Genomic DNA, 21,263 nt, shown 5'->3' with positions numbered 1-21,263 from the left:
CTTTTATTGGCTTGTGACTGTCTGCCTCTCCTTGTTGGCCTTCCAGACATACTATTGGCCTGCAGTGAGCTGCACAAAATTGGGATGTATATATATATACCGATTATACTGCAGCAAGCAGAATCAACTGCCTGCCTGTAGTATTATTAGTATGATAACACCTGCTCTTGTCTTAAGGTAGATATACTGTAGGTGCAACTGTGCAGGGTACACAGTACAGTAACTGGAAATACTTCAAAAAGCCTACACAAGCACCTGGCTGCAGGTAGCTATACTGTAGGTACAACTGTGCAGGGTACACAGTACAGTAACTGGAAATACTTCAAAGAGCCTACACAAACACCTGGCTGCAGGTAGCTATACTGTAGGTGCAACTGTGCAGGGTACACAGTACAGTAACTGGAAATACTTCAAGTGTCTACACAAGCACCTGGCTTCAGGTAGCTATACTGTAGGTGCAACTGTGCAGGGTACACAGTACAGTAACTGGGAATACTTCAAAGAGCCTACACAAGCACCTGGCTGTAGGTAGCTATACTGTAGGTGCAACTGTGCAGGGTACACAGTACAGTAACTGGAAATACTGTAAAAACACCTGCCTGCCTGTCAGTATATTAGGAAGAGAAGAACAGGATCTAGCTAAACTGAATACAATGTATATATATATATGTAGCGCTGACAACTTTTGTTTCTAGTCGTATGTGTTGTTGTTAAGGTAATAAGTTGATATAGTGCCATCTAGTGGCGAAGGTACAATACTTTTATTTTCATCATTTTGAGAAGTGACATGGAAGTGATTGATTGTTTACTTCTGGACATTAACTATGACCTACCCACAATGCCCATGGACCAGAGGAGAACTGAACTGCATTGTGGGGAGGATATAAAAGGGCTGAGGGCGGCCATCTTAGCTCTCTTGTTCCTGGGATGTGTGGCCTGCCAGCAGAACTCTGTGGGTGTGTACCACAGAGTTGCGGCCTACTTTGTGAAGGAGCGGAGCAGCAGCAAGGATCCTGCTACTGATTGCAGTGTGCTGGAGCAGCAAAAGTGATCGTTCCGGAGACCCGTGGAGGAGGTAACCGAGGACTCCTGGTCGTTAGTGAACGGTACGGCGTGACAGCGTGGTGGTGGCTCCATATGGACTGAGAACTGTTGAAACGGAGACATCCATCTGTCCGGGTCCGGTGCAGTGAGAGGGCTAACGTCCAGAAGTTTGTTTCACATTACACACAGTTATAGCTGTTACAGAGTGTTGCTGAGACTGATAGTCCCACGGAACAGCTTAGTTGGGAAGCATTACATTTACGCAGACTTCAATGTCCAGGGACTGATACTAGATGTCTGTCTCCTTCAAGTAAGAACACTCAATCAATTTGCCTGATTATAACTACCTTTGTGTATCACCTTGCACTGTGCAACACTCCAGAAGAACTCTCTTGTGGATTACAAATACTGATTGATAGCTAGCGAAGATTGAAGACGTCAGGACTATCTCTCCTATTGCAGGGCCCTGCAAATATTCATAAAGGGATAGCGACTTTACTGTTTAAAGCAGGGGGAGCTCCCTGATATTCATAGTATGGTATATTCGCATTCCTGTGCCCTTTGCGCTTGCTACAGTGTGCTGGAGGTGGGAAGGTGTCCAGAGCTTATACAATTTAGCTTTGAACACTGGTCCCACCTGGAGACGCACCAATCAGGGGATTTTTCAGGAAGGTTCTGTGTGTGTGGATAAATCTATGTATATCTGTGTTGTGTACAAAGACTATTGTAAATATTAACTGCACTGTCGCACTACGTTGGTGTGATAGTGTAGTCACTGTAATAACTTTTATATTTACCTATCATTTAAGTAAAAAAATAAATTATTTTGGTTATTACAGAAGTGTGTGCAGTGTTGTTTTTTTCTCCTGCAGGTGGATTTACAAGCACCCAGGTAGAGGTATATATCTATATAAGTGTCAGAGATATATATATGTATATATATATTGAGAGCTATAATTGGTATTAGTGTCACTACAACACTGCACTACAGCTGTGTCAAGGAGATTGAACAAGTTAAGAGGGGTGAGGAGATCAGAGAACAGGCCCGATAATAAATCAGGAGCTCCACCGTGAGTTATTGCTATATATATATATATATATATATATATATATATATATATATATACACACAACACCTGGGATGCATATATATACACGATACACTGTAAGTGCAGCTAACTGACTCAACCTGCCTACTCTATCTAACTTAAATCAAATGACACTGTCTCTCTCTCTGTCTATCTCTCTCTCAAGCCGGAACACACTACACAGGGCCGGCGTGCAGGCGGCCTTATATAGTGTGGGGTGTGTACTAAACCCACTGAGCCATAATTGGCCAAAGCCTCCTTGGCTTTGGCCAATTACAGCTCTCTGTACACACAGCGCTGTGATTGGCCAAGCATGCGGGTCATAGTGCATGCTTGGCCAATCATCAGCCAGCAATGCACTGTGATGCGCAGTGAATTATGGGCTGTGACGCGCCACTCAAAATTGGCATGAACGGCCCATATCATTCGTAATTCTGCGAACGACCGAACACACGATGTTCGAGTCAAACATGGGTTCAACTCAAACACGAAGCTCATCCCTAGTTTGGAATTAGTGACCCAACTCTCGTTGAACATTCTCCGCTATCTTAGTGGTCTGCAGGAGGCTTTTATTCAGTTTCCAGAATTTAGTTCTGGAAACTGAAAGCTCAGTGAGTTTGTACGTTAACTCGATCGTTGCATGGTCTGACCATGTAATCGTACCTATTGCTGTGTTATGGACAGCTTGTAGCTGTGCGTGTGGGATCAAAAAATAGTCTATGCAAGAGTAGAGTTTGTGAGGGAAGGAGTAAAATGTGTATTCTTTCTCACTTGAGTGTTGTAGGCGCCAGACATCAATCAGTTGGGCTTTGTGAAGTGATCTTGCCACTCGCTTACGGACTCCAGGAGTTATGAAGGCCAAGCCAGAGGAGGTGTCTACGTTGGGATGCAACGGAACATTGAAGTCACCTCCCAGAATCAACTGACCTTCAGAAAACTCCAGGAGTAGATCTATGGTGCAGCTGAAAAAAAAATCTTGGTGGTCGTTAGGAGCATATATAGCAGTGAAGGTTATTTTCACCTCTCCTATCAAACCTTTAATAAAGATATAGCGACCTGCCGGGTCCGCCAGAATACTCTGGCAGGACCACGGGAGGTGGCTGGGTAATAATATGGACACGCCCTTGGATTTGGCTAGGGTATTAGTGGAATGGTAAGCCGCTGGGTAAAATCTGTTTTTTTAAAATAGGAAGTTTATCGTCTCTGAAGTGTGTTTCTTGAATAAACGCCACATTTGCATGCGAGTGTTTCAGGTCATTTCACGTCACGTCTTTTTTCGGGGGTGTTTAGCCCCTTGGCATTGAGCAAGAGTATCTTGACGGTATCCATCCCAGGGTGAAGGATTGGGGATTGAAAGGGAGAGGTAGGGAAGGGAGGGAGGTAGAGTGGGGGGGAGAGGGAGGTCTCAGAGAAGTGTGGATTTAAGAAAAAGAAAATGAAAGCTACTATAACTATATTGGGTAGTAATTAGGCTCAGAGTCCGCATGAACAAAGTCACGACCCCGGAATCCAAATTGGCAAAATATTGCCAGCGGCCCACTTATTGCTGGGGGAGTGCGCCTACCTAAGTGGGGGAGGGGGTAGACAGGGACCAACAGGGTTTGCCTCCACCCAGCCCACCCAACCCGGTATGTGATAACAATATATTAACGGCATGGTAAAAGGTCGTATTTGCAAGAACTAGGTAACCAATAACAAACAGCAACTATAACCTTGATACTGAAATTTCTGGTTTGAGGGGACACCCTTTGAATCTTGCAGACATCTTCCTATCTACTGCAGGGATAGGAGTTGCTCAATTTTGTTTGAGACCCTGTTAGTTTTCTTGTAGCTTCACTGACTTGCCCCCTAGGGGGTTCTAAAGTTTCTCTTTTTTTTTTTTGTGTGTGTTATCTCCCCTCCTCCCTCTGATCACTGGGAGGTTATACTCAACGGTTTCTCTACTAACCCACCACCAGCCACACCTGCAGACCCAGATCCAGTCCATGTTCCTTGTCTCTTCCCCCCAGAGTTATAACACCCTGGAGGGAGAGAGACCCAGGGACAGTACTCTTTTATTTGTAAAGTATCATCCTTGTCTATTTTCAGCATTTCATGGCAAAACATTAGGTATTGTTAATCACATCAGGTATCACATGATACAACAGCCATTTCTAAGTTGCATAGCCCCTCCCTCTAAGGGAGAGAAAGTATATATGCAAGGTAAGACAGTACTAGGAGGTGGGTCGCATATTATACACAGACGGTGTCATCATTAAACCATACTGCTAAGTCTGCAGCTTTCATAGGGCACGTACAGGTGTGGTTTACATCGTTAATGCCTCAAGGTGGCATTGCACTCCTATTTTTAGCAGCCTGCAGCCCTTAGACATGTCAATAGCTGTAAGTGTTTTAGGTGCCAGGTACCATGAGAACTGTTTGTGTTTAGAGCTGGAGACAGGTGGTAAGACGAATACAGCTGTGTGTATTCTTCTGCAAATATGTATACTCTTGCACCCCACATGTCATGTAGCGCCACAAATTGTGACGCAGCAGAAAAGGTTGTAAAACATTCCTAACAAATATCCATTTCTATGCGTCAATTAACAGTGATGACATGACCCACTCGATAATAACCAAAAAAATGTATATAGACAACGTAAAATCCAAAATGCAAAGTGCACAAAGGGTGTATAGTTTATATAAGAGCAAGATTTATGCCGAGAAGAGAGTGGTGAACATCCGAACGGTGTATAGCATATGACTGAATCACCCAGGGTTCAGTGATGATAGAAAAAACTCCTCCACCTATGTAGAAAGATGTCCCCTTACCGACTCCTAAGATCTCTTTTCAGGAGATCAAGCAGGCATATGGCTGTGTAACCCCAGTGCCCCTGGAAGACGTCACCTCTGACGAAACGGCGTAGGGAGGAGCGACGTGCTGACGTCACCACGATCCTCGCTGATCCCGGAAGACACGGGCAGCAGTGTGCAGCCGGCCGGCAATTGATTATGCGATTTTGATTTTTACTACAATGTGAGTGTGATTCTTTTAATAATTTTTTTTAATAAAGTGTTTAAACTTGTTACGCTATGGGAGCCTTTGTTACTTATTTTTACATGACAACCGAGTGACCATTCGCCATACAGAGGATTCCCATCCTAGAAGTTTATGAGCGTTACCTTCTTGGTCTGTACCTGAGGCTGGGGTTACACAGCCATATGCCTGCTTGATCTCCTGAAAAGAGATCTTAGGAGTCGTTAAGGGGACATCTTTCTACATAGGTGGAGGAGTTTTTTCTATCATCACTGAACCCTGGGTGATTCAATCATATGCTATACACCGTTCGGATGTTCACCACTCTCTTCTCGGCATAAATCTTGCTCTTATATGAACTATACACCCTTTGTGCACTTTGCATTTTGGATTTTACGTTGTCTATATACATTTTTTTGGTTATTATCGAGTGGGTCATGTCATCACTGTTATAATTCACGCATAGAAATGGATATTTGTTAAGATGCATTTATCATTTCATTTATTTTATGTCATTTATTGCAGCGCAGCCTTTAAATTTTGATTTGTACAACAGATGGATGTGTCTCACATTGCATGGTTGCAGCTTGTTCACACATAATTTTTTCACTTGGGGATAGCGCAGTAATTTTTTCCAGTTTACAATGTAAAACATTCCTAGAGTACACGATTCCTGTCTGTTCTCGTCTGGAGACGTTAATGGCTTGGGTGGCAGTTTTTGTTCTCCCGTGTCTCCCATGTCTCAGGGGTGATTACACCTCTCTGAGATTGTGTACGGGGAAGGGGGTCAACTGAGCGGTGTCTCAAATGGGTGTTTCCCATATGACCTCTGGGCTTTGTGGTGTTCCATGGGGGTAGGTGTCAAAAGGGGGACTCCGCAGGTGCCGCCAGAGCAGGTGTGAGGGGGGACAAAGGGCAAAAAAGAGTTACCTGTACAGGGAGTTTTATGCAGATTCGGAGATATGTTGTTTCGTCCGTAGTGTAGAGAGCAAAGTCAGAACATCTTCAGTCAAGATTTCTGAGGGGATGTCTCCTCCTCCAGATTCCTGTAGTATTCAGTTATCCCGGTGGGCCTCCGCCGAAGGCGCTCTGGAGCGGTGGCTTGGTCGCTGTGGCCTAGGCTGAGTGGACCACCAGGATGTTATCCCTTGTCCCATTCGTCTCGCCATTTGAGGCAGAAACATCAGCCAATTCTGTACCTGGACCAGTTCCTCTCCCATGGACTGGAAAAGTGCAGGTAGGTCATTCGGCATGCGCAGGACAAAGGAGCTTTGGCCTCTGCGGAATATGGCTGAGAGTGGGAATCCCCATCTGAATGTAACGTTTAATCGGCGTGCAAGTTCCAGGACTGGGTGCAGCATAGCACGGCATTGCAAGGTGGCTCTTGATAAATCAGGGAAGTTCTTGATAGAGGCTCCATCGAACTCCAGATCTCCATATTCCCAAGCTCTTCGCAGTATAGTCTCCTTAAGGGTGTATCTGTGGAGTCTGCAGATCAAGTCTCTCGTTCTAGCTGGGTCAGTGGTGCGGGAGCCCAGGGCTCTGTGGATCTTATCAAACTCCACACTGTTAGGCAGGGTATTGTCAGCGGCTTTCTGGAAGATGGCTATTGCTGATTCTGCTAGGTCCTCTGACCCCGTCACCTCAGGTAGGCCTCTGAGCCGCAGGTTGTTCCGCCTGCTTCTGTCTTCCATTTCTTCCACATGGATTTGGAGAGTTACTGCAGCAGCTACATGGGCATCTTGCATGGATTCCAGATAAAGTGGAAAGAATTTGGGACTCTGAAGTAATTATCAGAGGTGCCTCCATCCCGGGTTTTGCGCAGCAAAAAAAGAGAGGGAAGGGTTTGGGACTTTGTGTGAAGCATGCAGCTGGAGAGCAAGGAGATACTATAGGTTATCAAAATTAATTTTATTCCAAGGATACAACATAAGGTACAATACGTCAATGGCACAGATACACATTGCAACCTGCAAGCCTTCTGAGGTGAAGTTGCATATTTTATAGCAGTATAAATAGGTAAACATAAAATACAATTGCATATGACATCCCATACATTAAAAATGATCACTGACTGTAAACATGTAGTTGCAGCATTAATAGCTCAAACAACTGGATGTATAACCATGATTGTTGCATCTTTAGCTCAACGCATTTCGTGACTATCCATCACTCATCAGGAGCAGACGCTGTAGGGATGTCTAGGAGATTGAAAGGTGAACAGTAAATACACTAAACACACCAAAAGAAGGGGAGGGGAAATGATAGAACATTCACCCATACTTACAGGTTACAATGAGCATGGGGTGCAGCGGTGGATGTCAGGGCAAAGCTGTGGACAATTGTCTCCCCGGAGGCGGCAAAAACAGTGGCAAGGCAATGGGAAATCCTGAAGGATAAGGTGTGGCTGGGGAAGTGAACCCCACCAAAATCCATGTGTGTGCATTGTTCATGAAATCATCTGTGAATAAATGTAAAAATGTGTATAAATGTATAAACAGTATATGATGATGATGAATTGCTAGTGAGGCAGTGATCCAAATCTGGTGTAGGAAAGGTGGGAGGAAAATAAATGTGAATGTAGTGGGGAATGTGAAAAATGAATGTGAATGTGGGATAGAATGTGAGAAAAAAACATGAAAAACAACACACTATAAAAGAAAGACCAATGTTATTGATGTGCCTAGACATTGAATGAAATGAGTGAAAAGATAAAGGGGATGAAACTGCAAACTTAAAAAAGGGGGAAATGAAAGATAAGAATTACCTCTGATGTGGGTGTAAAAATGTATGTGATAGTCACGTATGGTAGCCCAGAGAGCACCAGTCCAAACAGAGAATGCACGTTCAAACAGTAAGGAGTGTGAATACTCCCCTGTATCCACCGTTTGCCACCAACGTCACGCCGGCAGATGTGGGAGAGAGGGAAGGTGTCAACCCGAGCGATAACCACCCGGCGAATGGCGCCAAACACATTCACTCAACCATAACACCGGATATATATCCCAGAAAGCCTGCACACCGACGTCAGCTGGATCAACGTTACATGCCCAGGACTGGGGGCGTGGCGTCGACGTGCAGAGGAACACCCACTCAACTCCTCCACTAATAGGTAGGGAGGGGAGGGGGATCCACAATACGCGTCACAACGCCACGTCGGCAGATCAGGAAGAGAAGGGAAGCGTCAACCTGAGTGATAACCGCCCAGCGAATGGCGTCAAACACACTCACCTGTCCATAGCACCAAAACACCCAGAAAGCCGACGCCCTGACATCAGCCAGATCAAAGCCACGCACCTGGGACTGGGGGCATGGCGTAGATGCGCAACGGAACATCCACCCGACCCCTCCACTAGAGAGCAGGGAGGGAAAGGGGGGACCCACGGTGCATAGTCTTAACCCATGAATATGAAAGGGAAAAGAATGCGGGTGTCAAAGATTGCTGTCCATACATACATGCTTCCATCCCTGGTACTTGATAAAGTGGAAAGAATTTGGGACTTTATATGAGGCCTCTGAAGTAATTATCAGAGGTGCCTCCATCCCAGGTTTTGCGCAGCAAAAAAAGAGAGGGAAGGGTTTGGGACTTTGTGTGAAGCATGCAGCTGGAGAGCAAGGAGACACTATAGGTTATCAAAATTAATTTTATTCCATGGATACAACATAAGGTACAATACGTCAATGGCACAGATACACATTGCAACCTGCAAGCCTTCTGCGGTGAAGTTGCAGTCTTGTATGAATTCCAGGGCAGACACTCTCTGGGTTAGAGTTGCCATAGAGGTCTCCCCCACCAACAGTCTGGTGGAGAGGGACTGAACTTCAGTTTTTACCCCTTGTATTTCCCTACAGTGGTTCTCCTCCAGGGGGCCAATGAGCAACTCAATGTCTGATTTCATCAGTAGGGCCTGGAGGAGGGCTCAGAGGTCTGAATCCAGCTGTAGGGTACCTGGGGGTGTAGAAATGTGCTGGGGAGTCTGGTGGAGCTTCGACAGAATATCAGAGAGTGTCTCCGAAGCAGTGGAGGCCGTCGGAGATGTCGGCTGGTTGTAGTGGGGAATGCAGGTAGGCCTAGACAGTTGATGGTTATAGGGGATTCTATAATCAGAAGGACTGATAGAATAATTTGTCGCCAGGATCGCCTCAACCGAATGGTTTGCTGTCTCCCTGGTGCTAGGGTTCGGCATGTGGTGGACCGGGTGGATAAATTACTGGGAGGGGTTGGGCATGACCCAGCTGTCTTGGTCCACGTTGGAACCAATGACAGCATACATGGAAGGTGGAGGCTCCTTAAGAATCAATTTAAAGAACTAGGCTGCAAGTTGAAGGGAAGGACCTCCAAGGTGATAGTCTCTGAAATATTACCTGTGCCATGCGCAACACAGGAAAGACAGAGGGTGATTAGAGAGCTGAATGCATGGCTAAAGACCTGGTGTAGAGAGGAGGGATTTGGGTTTCTAGAGCACTGGGCTGACTTTTCATTGGGGTGCAACCTATATGCTAAAGACGGTTTGCACTTGAATGGAAGGGGGTCTGCTGTGCTGGGGGAGAGGTTTAGGTGAAGGCTGGAAGAGTATTTAAACTAGGATTGAGGGGGGGGGGTGAACTAGATTTACATCGGGCAGACAGGTCAGTTAGGGGTCAGACATTAATGGAGGGTGGAATGGGGATAGATGGGGGGAGGGTTATAGCAGGTGACAATAAATTTTCCATGTTGCAAACAGCCATTGGAAACTATAGTGCCATTTGTACTACTAAAAATGATATGAAAAACACCAGAGCAAAATGTAATAATGCATTAAAGTGTTTGTACACCAATGCCAGAAGTCTGCCAAGCAAAATAGGTGAGTTGGAAGCTTTGGTGCATGAGGAGAGCTATGATGTAATCGGTATTGCTGAAACTTGGCTTCAATCCTCACATGACTGGGCTATTAATATTCCTGGCTATGCACTCTTTCAGAGAGACAGGGTAAAAAGGAAAAGTGGCGGGGTATATGTCTCTATGTGAGAAGTGATCTCAAAGCAAGTGTGAAAGAGGACCTGATTGAAGGAGAGTGTGATGAGTCTGAAGCATTATGGGTGGAACTGCATATAGATGTGCGTAGTTCAAAGTTAATCATTGGAGTTTGTTATAGACCACCCAATGTTAACGAGGAGGTGGAGACTCAGCTCCTTGCACAGATAGAAAGGGCTGCAAGGGCTGGGACAGTGATAATAATGGGGGATTTTAACTACCCAGAAATTGACTGGAGTAATGGCACTACTGGGACAGTTAAAGGGCAAAAATTTATAAACCTATTACAGGACAATTTTATGGTCCAGTTTATTGAGGCCCCAACTAGGAATGAAGCTCTGTTGCACCTGGTAATCTCAAACCATGCAGAGCTTATTACTAATGTCCAGATTAAGGAACACCTGGGTAGCAGTGATCATAACATGATTTAATTTGATGTTAGCTGTAAACAAGAAATACATACGGGAAAGATAAAAACACTTAACTTCAAGAGAGCACATTTTCCAAGGATGAGGGCTGCTCTCCAGGATTTAGACTGGGAGTGAATATTTGCATTGATAAACACAGAACAGAAATGGGAATTCTTCAAAAAGACTGTTTGGGACCTCACTGCAAAGTATATTCCCATGGGTAATAAGTTTAAAAGGCTAAAAACAAAACCAATGTGGCTCACAGCCAAAGTTAAAGAAGCTATAAACAATAAGAAAAGAGCTTTTAAAAAATATAAAAATGAAGGAACACTAGTGTCGTTTAAATGTTACAAAGAATTTAACAGAACTTGTAAAAAGGAAATCAAGGATGCAAAAATTCAAAACAAACGACAGATTGCAAAAGATAGTAGGACAAACCCCCAAAAATTCTTCAAATATATTAATAGTAAAAAGGCCAGGTCTGAGCATGTAGGCCCTTTACAAAATAATCTAGAGTGGGTGACTGGGGACAAAGAGAAGGCAAATGTATTAAATACTTTTTTCAGCTCTGTGTATACAAAGGATCATGGGGGAGCTCATGTCCATAATGGGGGTGGTAGTGACACAGCCCCGAATGATCCACAATGGCTCAAAAGTGATTTGGTCTAGAATTATTTAGACAGAATAAAGGTGGATAAAGCACCAGAACTTGATGGCATCCACCCACGGATCCTAAAAGAATTGAGCTCTGTAGTTTCAAAGCCATTGTATTTCATTTTTAGGGACTCATTAATGATGGGAACAGTGCCAATGGATTGGCACAGGGCGAGCATGGCGCCTATATTTAAAAAGGGATCAAAGTCGTTACTAAGTAACTATAGACCTGTTAGTTTAACTTCTATAGTCAGGAGGATACTGGAGCGTTTAATAAAAGACCACATAGATGAGTTCTTGCTGGAAAAAAACATTTTAAGCAACAGACAGCATGGATTCATGAAAAACAGAAGTTGTCAGACAAACCTGATTTCTTTTTATGAAGAGGTAAGTAAAACCTTGGACAGAGGGGTGGCTGTGGATGTGGTATACTTGAATTTTGCAAAAGCTTTCGACACAGTTCCCCACACACAGCTCATGTGTAAGGTAAAGTCTACAGGCTTGGAAATATCAGTTTGTAAATGGATAGAAAACTGGCTAAAAGACAGAATTCAGAGAGTAGTGGTTAATGATTCTTACTCTGAATGGTCTAAGGTTATCAGTGGTGTACCCCAAGGTTCAGTGCTGGGACCCTTACTTTTTAATATCTTTATAAATGATATAGGGACTGGGATCAAAAGTAACATTTCTGTCTTTGCAGATGACACCAAGCTATGCAGTGTAATAACGTCCTTACAGGATGTCTCCAATTTACAAGCCGACCTCAATGCACTGTCTAATTGGGCGACTATGTGGCAGATGAGGTTTAATGTTGATAAATGTAAAGTTATGCACTTGGGGGCTAAGAATATGCATGCATCATACATGCTAGGGGGAGTACAACTGGGGGAATCCATAGTGGAGAAGGGTCTGGGGGTTTTGGTAGATCATAAGCTCAATAATAGCATGCAATGCCAAGCTGAGGTTTCCAAAGCGAGCAAAGTCCTTTCTTGTATTAAGAGAGGTATGGACTCTAGAGAGAGAGAGAGAGATAATTTTGCCCCTCTACAAATCATTAGTAAGACCTCATCTGGAATATGCAGTTCAGTTTTGGGCACCAGTTCTCAAAAAGGATATTGGGGAACTGGAGAAAGTGCAGAGAAGGGCAACCAAACTGATAAGAGGCATGGAGGAGCTCAGCTATGAGGAAAGATTAGAGGAACTGAATTTATTCACTCTTGAGAAGAGGAGAATAAGGGGGGGGGGGATATGATCAACATGTTCAAATATATAAGGGGTCCATATAGTGATCTTGGTGTTGAGTTATTCTCTTTACGGTCAACCCAGAGGACACGGGGGCACTCTTTACGTCTAGAGGAAAAGAGATTTCATCTCCAAATACGCAAAGGTTTCTTTACAGTAAGAGCTGTGAAAATGTGGAATAGACTCCCGCCAGAGGTGGTTCTGGCCAGCTCAGTAGATTGCATTAAGAAAGGCCTGGATACGTTCCTGAATGTACATAATATAACTGGGTACTAACATTTATAGGTAAAGTTGATCCAGGGAAAATCTGATTGCCTCTTGAGGGATCAGGAAGGAATTTTTTCCCCTGTTGTAGCAAATTGGAGCATGTTCTGCTGGGGTTTTTGCCTTCCTCTGGATCAACTGAGGGTATACAATTGGGTATATTGGATTGTACGATATTTTTTATTTTATTTATTGTTTTTAAGGTTGAACTGGATGGACTTGTGTCTTTTTTCAACCTGACTAACTATGTACTGTAACTATGGAACTATGTAACTAGGTAGTGGTCAGACACTCCAGGCGGAGAGCCGTGTGGTTCCACCATCTAGGGCTCCAGGGAAGCTGCCAGAGAGCCCGGGAAATACTGATCAATGCTACCCTTCGTCCTGTGGTTTTTCGGTGTCTGGCTCATAGTTTTAGTGCTTTTCCTCCTTGTCGAGGGCATGCCTTGGTTATCAGTGCTGTGTAAGCCGGTTCAGGTAGACATAGGTCCGGAGCTCGGACTACATGCATCCTCCTGCAGCCATGTCCAGACGACGCCCCAATTTTGAAAATTTTCACTTAGGGGTGTACTCACTTTTGTTGTCAGCGGTTTGGACATTAATGGCTGTGTAAAGTATGTTTGGTGTTGGGGTAGATGGCGCTGCCCTCCAATTAGATAATAATGTGGGTAGAGATGTATTTATGTCCTACTATAGTTTAACTTGTGATACTGTGATTATTAGTTAGAATACACTCCCTATTGGGTGATTTTAAAATCCTCTCCCTATTGGGTAATTATATCCAAAGTGATAGTGAACCCTCCAAAGTGGTAAAATTGTATTTGATAATTGTGTTAGGTTGAACCCATTGCTTTATGCCACCTATGAAGAGCGAATCACATTTGGGTCACTCTTCCCAGGGGTCAGCAAACAGGGGATGTGTGTACAATAAGTAATTACTGCTTGGTCAAACCTCCCTATATAAGCTCTTATGAGGAGGATGATCCTTAGAGTAGGCAGAGTTGTAATAAATACCCTGAAAAGTGATCCTAACTGCTGTCACCCTTCTATGGGTAAGTTTGCAAATTTGTGATAAATAACCTAAAAAAGCGATCCAAACTAGTGTCACCTTAAAATGAGTGATTTATATCCTAGGGTTAATTATACATCCTAAAGTGCACTTGAGGCCAGGTGTCACCTGCAATGGGTGCTATTAACCCTAAAGTGCATTAAATGGTATCCAATACTGCAACCCAATAGTTAAACATCATGTGCTAAACATCAAAATAAACAAACATCAACCTGAAAGACATATAGTGTAGTAGTATAAGTGCCCTACAGTCAGACATAATAATAATATAGGAAAAGTCAGCAAGTGGGATAAAATCACAAGGGAAATTGATACTGGGTAGATATGAGTTCAGCAGCAGTATCCAATATTCATACGATAAATGGAAATGGGAAAATGTAGTTTTCACTAGGTCTTCCAAAAAAGTGACATATGTGATTATCCTCGATGTCCTATGTAGATTTTATCCTCAAATGTACAGGTCAGGGTGACTTTTGTGCTCCCCCTATGATACCCCACTCACCAAATCCAAGTAACCCTGCAAGGGTAGTGGGTGAAAGTGAGTATGCTGGTTTCCTCTCGGTGTGGCTGTTGCTCCTCCGCTTAAACTGTTGGGCTCCTGGTCAACTGAACAGATCTTGTAACAGTACTTTGCTGCTGCTTTCCCAGCGTGCCAGCTCCTGGTGTCCTCATAAAACCAGAGAAAGACGAACTCGCATGGTGTAATTACGATTATTTATTTAAAAGTTCATATTGTTTAAAAGCGATCCAAATCGCATCATTTAAATGCAGTAAAGTGCAGATAAAATGAAAAATAAAAACAGCAAATAAAAAAAACACACACTGCCTACAGGTTATGAGTCGGCGTGCGTTCCACAGCTCCACACTCAACATCCGGAAGTGACGTGTTAGTGTGTGAGATAACTATGCCTTACGTACGTTTCGACATGTGACTTCTTCTGAGGCTAGAAGAAGTCACATGACGAAACATACATAAGGCGTAGTTATCACACACGCTAACGCGTCACTTCCGGGTGTTGAGTGCGGAGCCGTGGAACGCACGCCAACTCATAGCCTGTAGACAGTGTGTGTTTTTTGTTTTGCTGTTTTTTTGATTTGCTGTTTTTATTTTTCGTTTTATCTGCACTTTACTGCATTTAAATGATGTGATTTGGATCGCTTTTAAACAATATGAACTTTTAAATAAATAATCCTAATTACACCATGTGAGTTCGTCTTTCTCTGGTCTTATGAGGACACCAGGACTTGGCACGATGGGAAAGCAGCAACGAAGTACTGCTACAAGATCTGGACAGTGGACCGAGAGCCCAGCAGTCTAAGCGAAGGAGCAATAGCCACACCAAGAGGAAACCAACATACTCACTTTCACCCACTACCCCTGCAGGGGTACCTGGATCTGGTGAGTGGGGTATTATAGGGGGAGCACAAAAGTCACCCTGACCTGTACATTTGAGGATAAAATCTACATAGGACATTGAGGATAATCACACATGTCACTTTTTTGGAAGACCTAGTGAAAACTACATTTTCCCATTTCCATTTATCATATGGATGATTTTAAAATCACCCAATAGGGAGTGTATTCTAACTAATAATCACAGTATCACAAGTTAAACTATAGTAGGACATAAATACACCTCTACCCACATTATTATCTACCCCAACATCAAACGCCATCTACCCCAACATCAAACATACTTTACACAATCTAGATCCCTCTTACCAGGGATCTCCAGGGGAGGCAGCAGCCCAGGAATATTTCCTAAGCGTGGATTTAACAATCATATATTAATGGCTGTGTGTTGAGTTATTTTGAGGGGACAGCAAATTTACACTGTTATACAACCTGTACACTTATTACTTTACATTGTAGCAAAGTGTAATTTCTTCAGCGTTGTCACATGAAAAGATATAATAACATGTTTTTGTGTATATTCAGAATAATAAACAATCTGCACCAAAGGTAAAATCCCTGCAATGTACATAGATCAACCAGAGAGGATTGTTTTTTTTTTTTTCTCTCAACAAAAGTGGAGTTACTCTTTAAGGTTTCATGAATGCTTTTTAATTTGTTTGGTTTACCATTTTCTGTATGTGAATATGGCTAAAATAAGGATGAAGTTGAGGGTTGCTCTGCATGAAGGGGTTGTGCATGGTTGTTATTGATTTCTGTTCATTTTAAGTTGTATTTGACTCATTCATATTTGCAGTTTTCAAGTGGTTATTAGCACCCAAAAACTATTTTTATTCTGTAAAATGCTCCAAGCTGAAATATTAAAGAGCAAAGTGCCCTGTTTCTTTGGACTTGACCTGCTTTCAGGCACATTGGCAAAATCCCTCCAGGATGATGTGCTATATTATGCCCCGTACACACGGTCGGATTTTCCGATGGAAAATGTCCGATCGGAGCGTGTTGTCGGAAATTCCGACCGTGTGTGGGCTCCATCGGACATTTTCCATCGGATTTTCCGACACACAAAGTTGGAGAGCAGGAGATAAAATTTTCCGACAACAAAATCCGTTGTCGGAAATTCCTATCGTGTGTACACAAATCCGACGGACAAAGTGCCACGCATGCTTAGAATAAATAAAGAGATGAAAGCTATTGGCCACTGCCCCAATTATAGTCCCGACGTACGTGTTTTACGTCACCGCGTATAGAACGATCGGATTTTCCGACAACTTTGTGTGACCGTGTGTATGCAAGACAAGTTTGAGCCAACATCCGTCGGAAAAAATCCTAGGATTTTGTTGTCGGAATGTCCGAACAAAGTCCCACCGTGTGTACGGGGCATTAGAGTACGAAGTGTGAATGTTTCTCTATTTTTCTTAAAGTAGACATTAGAGTCAATAATGACTAAAGGTGGATTGGAACACAGTTGTTTATCGGTTGGTGGTACATGGTCTTTGCAGATAGAAAAATGTATGTTTGTGTTATATGGCTGACAGATTTTCTTCTTAGGATGCAAAAATGGCCATACATATTTGTATCAAACTACAAAATCATCAAGCAGTTAGTTTATCTGACTGCCTTCTCATATCTATAGGATTCTTAGCCATTTGACATCTAATCTACTCTCTGTAGGGAGATTTACATTAATAGTTAACTCCATGTTTATCTTTGACAAAGCTCTTCATAACACAATGATGTTTTAGTTTACCTATTTTTTTATATTTTTTTTGCCCTCAGTCCATAGCAAAGATTATGAAACACCCCGAAGACAATCGCAATCAAATTAAAGAACTTGCACAAACATTGACAGATGGAGGTGTGATGGATGACTTGATCAATGAAAAACTAGAGATGTTCAATACACGCTGGGATGAAGTACAACAGGAGGTAATCCATAAATGTTATTGGATGCACTGATTGACTTCTAATTATTCTTAATTTATGAGTGAGAGTCACATAGAGCAAGAAATACCATACAACATCAAAAAACTGCATTTTAAAATATACACAGAATACATTTACTCTGTTCACATATATGTAATAACTGCAGTAATTTTTTAATTTAAAAATATAATCACTAGGTAAATTCAGTTGCAAATACAATAACCTATATTGCCATATAATGAACTAGAGAAAGCCTAGTTGTAAAATCTGCACACTCTTTTGTAAGTAGTCTAAACACCTGCTGGATCCTCCAATATTGCTCAGTAATGTGACTTAAACTACAGCAATATTAGCATCAACTACTCTGTGTGCACAATTATTAGGCAAGTGCGTATTTTGACAAAATCATCCTCTTTATGCTTATTGTTCTAGTCCAAGCTGTATAATCTTGAATAGGGATGAGCTTCGAGTTCGAGTCAAACTCATGTTCGACTCGAACATTGGCTGTTCGCAAGTTCGCCGAACAGCGAACAATTCGACTGCCGCGGAACACCCTTTAAAAGTCTATGGGAGAAATCAAAAGTGCTAATTTTAAAGGCTTATATGCAAGTTATTGTCATAAAAAGTATTTGGAGACCTGGGTCCTGCCCCAGGGGACATGGATCAATGCAAAAAAAAGTTTTAAAAACGGCCGTTTTTTTCAGGAGCAGTGATTTTAATAATGCTTAAAGTCAAACAATAAAAGTGTAATATCCCTTTAAATTTCATAGCTGGGGGGTGTCTATAGTATGCCTGTAAAGGGGCGCATGTTTCCTGTGTTTAGAACAGTCTGACAGCAAAATGACATTTCAGAGGAAAAAAGCCATTTAAAACTACTCGTGGCTATTGCATTGCCAGTCCAACAATACACATAGAAGTTCACTGGTAAAAACGGCATGGAAATTCCCCGCAGGGGAACCCCAAACTAAAATTTAAAAAAAAAATGACGTGGGGGTCCCCCTAAATTCCATACCAGGCCCTTCAGGTCTGGTATGGATATTAAGGGGAACCCCGGCCAAAATTTAAAAAAAAATGACGTGGGGGTCCCCCTAAATACCATACCAGACCCTTATCCGAGCACGCAACCTGGCAGGCCGCAGGAAAAGAGGGGGGGACCAGAGAGAGCCCCCCCTCCTGAACCGTACCAGGCCACATGCCCTCAACATTGGGAAGGTGCTTTGGGGTAGCCCCCCAAAACACCTTGTCCCCATGTTGATGAGGACAAGGGCCTCATCCCCACAACCCTGGCCGGTGGTTGTGGGGGTCTGCGGGCAGGGGCTTATCAGAATCTGGAAGCCCCTTTTAACAAGGGGACCCCCAGATCCCGCCCCCCTGTGTGAAATGGTAAGGAACCCCTACCATTTCACTAAAAAAACTGTCAAAAATTTTAAAAATGACAAGAGACAGTTTTTGACAATTCCTTTATTTAAATGCTTCTTCTTTCTTCTTTCTTCTATCTTCCTTCATCTTCTTCTTCTGGTTCTTCTGGCTCTTCTGGTTCTTCCTCTGGCGTTCTCGTCCAGCATCTCCTCCGCGGCGTCTTCTTCTCCTCAGGCCGCTCCACACCCATGGCATGGGGGGAGGCTCCCGCTCTTCTCTTCATCTTCTTCTCTTCTTCATCTTCTTCTTCATCTTCTTCTTTTCTTCTCTTCTTCTCTTCTTCATTTTCTTCTCTGGGCCGCTCCGCATCCATGCTGGCATGGAGGGAGGCTCCCACTGTGTGACGGCGTCTCCTCGTCTGACGGTTCTTAAATAACAGGGGGCGGGGCCACCCGGTGACCCCGCCCCCCTCTGACGCACGGGTCATGACGGGACTTCCCTGTGGCATTCCCCGTTATGTCACAGGGAAGTGCCGTCAAGTCACCGTGCGTCAGAGGGAGGCGGGGTCACCGGGTGGCCCCACCCACTATTATTTAAGAACCGTCAGAAGAGGAGATGCCGTCACACAGCGGGAGCCTCCCTCCATGCCAGCATGGATGCAGAGCGGCCCGGAGAAGAAAATGAAGAAGAGAAGAAGAGAAGAAAAGAAGAAGATGAAGAAGAAGATGAAGAAGAGAAGAAGATGAAGAGAAGAGCGGGAGCCTCCCCCCATGCCATGGGTGCGGAGCGGCCCGAGGAGAAGAAGATAGGACGCCACGGAGGAGATGCTAGACAAGAACGCCGGAGGAAGAACCAGAAGAGCCAGAAGAACCAGAAGAAGAAGATGAAGGAAGATGGAAGAAAGAAGAAGCATTTAAATAAAGGAATTGTCAAAAACTGTCTCTTGTCATTTTTAACATTTATGACAGTTTTTTAGTGAAATGGTAGGGGTACATGTACCCCCTTACCATTTCACACAGGGGGGGCCGGGATCTGGGGGTCCCCTTGTTAAAGGGGGCTTCCAGATTTCGATAAGCCCCCCGCCCGCAGACCCCCACAACCACCGGCCAGGGTTGTGGGGTTGAGGCCCTTGTCCTCATCAACATGGAGACAAGGCTACCCCAAAGCACCCTCCCAATGTTGAGGGCATGTGGCCTGGTACGGTTCAGGAGGGGGGGGCGCTCTCTCTCCCCCCCTCTTTTCCTGCGGCCTGCCAGGTTGCGTGCTCGGATAAGGGTCTGGTATGGATTTTTGGGGGGACCCCACGCCGTTTTTTTTTTTGGGGCGCTGGGTTCCCCTTAAAATCTGTACCAGACTTGAAGGGTCTGGTATGGAATTTAGGGGGACCCCCACGTCATTTTTTTTTAAATTTTGGCCGGGGTTCCCCTTAATATCCATACCAGACCTGAAGGGCCTCGTATGGAATTTAGGGGGACCCCCACATCATTTTTTTTTTAAATTTTGGTTCGGGGTTCCCCTGTGGGGAATTCCCATGCCGTTTTTATCAATGAACTTCTATGTGTATTGTCGGACCGGCAATGCAATAGCCGTGAGTAGTTTTAAATGGCTTTTTTCCTTCGAAATGTCATTTTGCTGTCAGCCTGTTCTAAACACAGGAAACATGCGCCCCTTTACAGGCATACTATAGACACCCCCCAGCTACGAAATTTAAAGGGATATTACACTTTTATTGTTTGACTTTAAGCATTATTAAAATCACTGCTCCTGAAAAAACTGCCATTTTTAAAACTTTTTTTTGCATTGATCCATGTCCCCTGGGGCAGGACCCAGGTCCCCAAACACTTTTTATGACAATAACTTGCATATAAGCCTTTAAAATTAGCACTTTTGATTATTCATGTTCGTGTCCCATAGACTTTAACGGTGTTCGTGTGTTCGAACAAACTTTTTTCCTGTTCACATGTTCTGGTGCGAACCGAACAGGGGGGTGTTCGGCTCATCCCTAATCTTGAATGCTTTTTGGATTTAAGCATATCAGGAGATATGTAAGGTGTAAGGTAAGGTGTGCATAATTATTAGGCAGCTTCTTTTCCTCAGGCAAAATGAGCCAAAAAAGTGATTTAACTGACTCTGAAAAGTTAAACATTGTAAAAAGTCTTTCTGAGGGATGGAGCACTCTTGACACTGCTAAGATATTGGGGCTTGATTACAGAACCATCAAACATTCTGTTGCAAATAATCAACAGGTTTGTAAGAAAGGTGTTGAGAAAAAAAGACACAAATTAACTGGCAAAGATTTGAGAAAAATCAAACATGAAGCTACCAGGACCCCATTATCCTCCAGTGCTGTTATATTCCAGAACTGCAACCTACCTGAAGTGGTCAAAAGTACAAGGTGTTCAGTACTCAGAGACATGGCCAAGGTAAGGAAGGCTAAAACCTGACAACCACTGAACAACACGCATAATTTGAAACGTCAAGACTGGGCCAAGAAATATCCGAAGACAGATTTTTTTAAAGGTTTTATGGACTGATGAGATATATATGTATATGTCTCTTGATGGGCCAGATGGATGGGCCTGTGGCTGGATCAGTAATGGGCACAGAGCTCCATTCGACTCAGATGCTAGCAAGGTGGAGGTGGGTTACTTGGTATTATTAAAGATAAGCTAGTTGGACCTTTGTGAGTTGAAGATGGACTCAAAATCAACTCCCAAACCTACTGCCAGTTTTTAGAATACACTTTCCTCAAGCAGTGGTACAGGAA

The 21,263-nt window shown here is 43.5% G+C and overlaps 1 protein-coding gene across 1 annotated transcript in view; it reads left to right on the top strand.

Moving 5' to 3' along the window:
* The window catches only part of DMD (dystrophin), a 3,507,873-nt gene that overhangs the window by 1,266,600 nt on the left and 2,220,010 nt on the right, over nt 1–21,263 (top strand). The window contains exon 28 of the mRNA XM_073614841.1: nt 16,991–17,140. Coding sequence (XP_073470942.1) covers nt 16,991–17,140 — 150 coding nt within the window. The remainder of the gene's footprint in view (nt 1–16,990; nt 17,141–21,263) is intronic.

The sequence above is a fragment of the Aquarana catesbeiana genome, linkage group LG02 (assembly GCF_042186555.1).
Source record: "Aquarana catesbeiana isolate 2022-GZ linkage group LG02, ASM4218655v1, whole genome shotgun sequence".
In the NCBI taxonomy this organism is placed as follows: Eukaryota; Metazoa; Chordata; class Amphibia; order Anura; family Ranidae; genus Aquarana; species Aquarana catesbeiana.
This window is presented reverse-complemented; position numbering and strand designations above follow the sequence as displayed.